The sequence below is a fragment of the Arachis ipaensis genome, chromosome B9 (genome assembly GCF_059453495.1).
Source record: "Arachis ipaensis isolate K30076 ecotype BB chromosome B9, ASM5945349v1, whole genome shotgun sequence".
NCBI lineage: Eukaryota > Viridiplantae > Streptophyta > Magnoliopsida > Fabales > Fabaceae > Arachis > Arachis ipaensis.
In genome coordinates this window covers 11,368,219-11,371,095 of record NC_142444.1, presented here as the reverse complement: position 1 = coordinate 11,371,095, position 2,877 = coordinate 11,368,219, and the positions used below count along the sequence as shown (strand labels likewise).

The 2,877-nt window shown below is 36.7% G+C and overlaps 1 protein-coding gene across 1 annotated transcript; it reads right to left on the bottom strand.

Annotated features, from left to right (window-relative positions):
* Positions 1-252: 252 nt before the first annotated feature.
* On the bottom strand, positions 253-1,742 carry LOC107614987 (uncharacterized). Its single transcript, XM_021111742.2, has one exon. The coding sequence runs from the start codon at positions 1,551-1,553 to the stop codon at positions 408-410; it is 1,146 nt and encodes a 381-aa protein (XP_020967401.2). The 5' UTR covers positions 1,554-1,742; the 3' UTR covers positions 253-407.
* Between the last annotated feature and the right edge of the window lie 1,135 nt (positions 1,743-2,877).

The window sequence follows — 2,877 nt, the reverse complement described above, 5'->3', positions numbered from 1 at the left end:
AATTCTAAAATTTGACTCATTTAAAAAAATATTTTTGTCTAATCAAATAAAGTAAAAATATTTAAGACATTTTATAAAATTAAATAAAAAATATTTTTTATTTTTATTTAATTAAAAGGGTGTTATAGTAATAAAAAAGATCAATTGAATTAAGAGAAACCATAACATTGGGGCTATGCCGGATTCTTTCCAACATTAGGCCCGTGTGTGATAAACATTTAATGCTTGTGATTATATAGAAAATCATGCCATTTATATGCATTCATTGGCTGCTTTGGCTTATCTTTTGTTGGCCCCAAATATTTTTCTATTAATTGTATAATTATAAACCTAAGAAAATATTTAAGCTAATACAAATACGGTAAAATGCACAAAATAATGATATTTGATCAAATTTTTGTGGATGACTAAAAAGTGTTGTTTTTTCGCATATGCATCATAAGCCAGTATTCAATGGTAGTACTTTGGCTGAAGTCCACGGTGGGAATCTTTTCTGCCAGCAATTCTATAATCTTCTTTGTTCGTCCAAGCATTTCAACTGCATCTCTAACACTATCCTTTCTCTCTGCAACAGTGCTGTTGGAGCACTTGGCCGATATAGCATAGGGTAAGTTAGTGAAATATGCACCCAATATATCAGATATCGTTCCTGTTAGTTCTTCAAACAATATCTCACTCCTAAGATCTTCAATGCTTCCATAATTTAATAAAACAGTTTGGCTTATTCTATACATTGCATTAGATGCCAATACTTCAATAGGCCATGATGAAGGTGGTTCTCTATTGCATATGTCTCTATACTTGGTTTTATACTTGCCATACCTTTTCCCTGCATCTTCAGCTAGTGTCTCTAATGTCTCCCTGGGGCTTTTACTTTGATGGGAGAGTTTATAAAGGTCCACATCTAGCCACTTACCATATAGATCAACTCCATGCCACATAGTTTTCGCTGCTCTCTTGACTTTGATCAATTTCCCTTTTTTGTCAATGTTACACTCTATGAACTTCACATAGTAGAGCCCTTCACTTAGGGCTCCTATGAACTTCTTCACTAAAAGCATGTCCATGTTTGGAAGTGCCCAACCATATGGTGTAGTTTTCTCATTGTGCAAAGAGGAAACTTGGTCATTGTGAAATGTTGTCACCCTCTTAAATCCTTCCAAGATAGAACTCTTCTCTGTTATTAGTTCAATGACATGTTTTGGCTCCTTTTTCTCTCCTACATGAAACAATTGATTAGTTGTTTTGTGAATGTCTTTCATCATCACCTCAACTAATTCTTCCTCTCCTTCAAGATGTAGAACAAAACGCCTTAGATCTGGGCCAGACTGTGGCTCTGTTATTGAGCTAGTACTTGAGACATTACTGCAATAATCACGAGCTGCTAACATAAAGTACAAGAGGATTGTGGAAATGAACTGGGTCACTTTGTTGATCAGCACAATCCCTTTCTGTAGCTTAATTAATAACCGGAACAAAAGCACTTTTGCATCATGGGCCTTCTTTCTGAACCATTTGTTATGAATATGAAAGCCAAGAGGCCTTTCTTTCATTAGAAATAGACTCTCAGTCCAGTACCCTTCTACATGGAATCTCCTATTTGTATTGTTGCTCCTAAGTCTAGAAGCTTTCCTTATATATCTTAGAGCCTTGAACCACGTAACTGTAGTAGCAATAGTTCCTACTACCACTGCGGCAGTCTGAACTATGAGAATTAATAAAGTGGACCATTGGTAGTCGCTAGCCTTGCAGTTATGAGTTAACTATATATGTATGATGGAACTGATTGAACTTGAGAAGGGGGTTGGAATCAAGTTGGCTCAAAACTTAATGTTTCAGGCTCTGTTTTCATGGAAGCTAGTTTTGCAGGAGATTTTTTCGTTTTGTCTCATACTCAGAAAAGAAACAGGGAAGAGAAGAAAAGAAAGAGGCCAGCATGTATCCTGATTCAGATTCTAAGTGCCATAAATTCTACGTCCAGTCTCCACCACGAACCATGGTGGAATTTTCACTATAATCCACTTATTACAATTACCAATACTATTGAATTATAACCTAATTCAACTAGTATCTACCACTAAGCTTTCTTCACCAAAGCTCAGCTACCCAAAGTGATGTCCCAACTTGGAAGGAGAATCTAACCAGATTCAAACTTACCAAGTGCTAACCCAACTTGATAAGGAGAACTAATCCTAGTTCAACAACTCAATTACAAAGAAATTCAGTGGCTCTTTCATGCACCTTTTGCCTTTTCTCTCATGATTTTTTCACTCACATTTTCAACATTTTTCTCAATACAAAAGATTACTTAAGATAGCCATAACAAAGAAAATAAAAAATTTTGCACTAGTAGAAGAAAAAGAATTCAGCTCAAGTGTGAATAGATGATGCTCTGAATTTGCTCTCTTTTTCTTCCCTTCAAATGTAGGAATGAGGTTGGTTTTTTATCTTCAGCTTGTTCTCCAATTTGTCTCTTCCATTTTCTTGTCCCAGCTAACCGTTAGGGCTGTCTCTGCTGGCATGCAGTCCTTCTTCACCTTGCTCCACTAACTCTGCTGGTTGAGGAACCTGTCCACCACCTCTGCTGTCCTTGGCTATGCTTTGTTTTTTGGCATGCATGTCTTTCTCCCTCTGCTCCATTATCTCTGCTGTCCAAGGAGTTACACCACTACCTCTGCTCTTCTTGCAAGTTTGTGTTTTGCTCTCCATTTCTGAATGTTATTTTTGCTATTGTCCTTGGAATGAGAGTTACCCCAGCTGTCCTTGTTTTTATCTTGGTGTTAGAGCTATCCCATATTGTTGACAGATGTCCTTCCTTTTCTTTATTTTGTTCGGTGCTTTCTTCTCTAGGCTCATGGGGATTAATTTGTTGTTCAT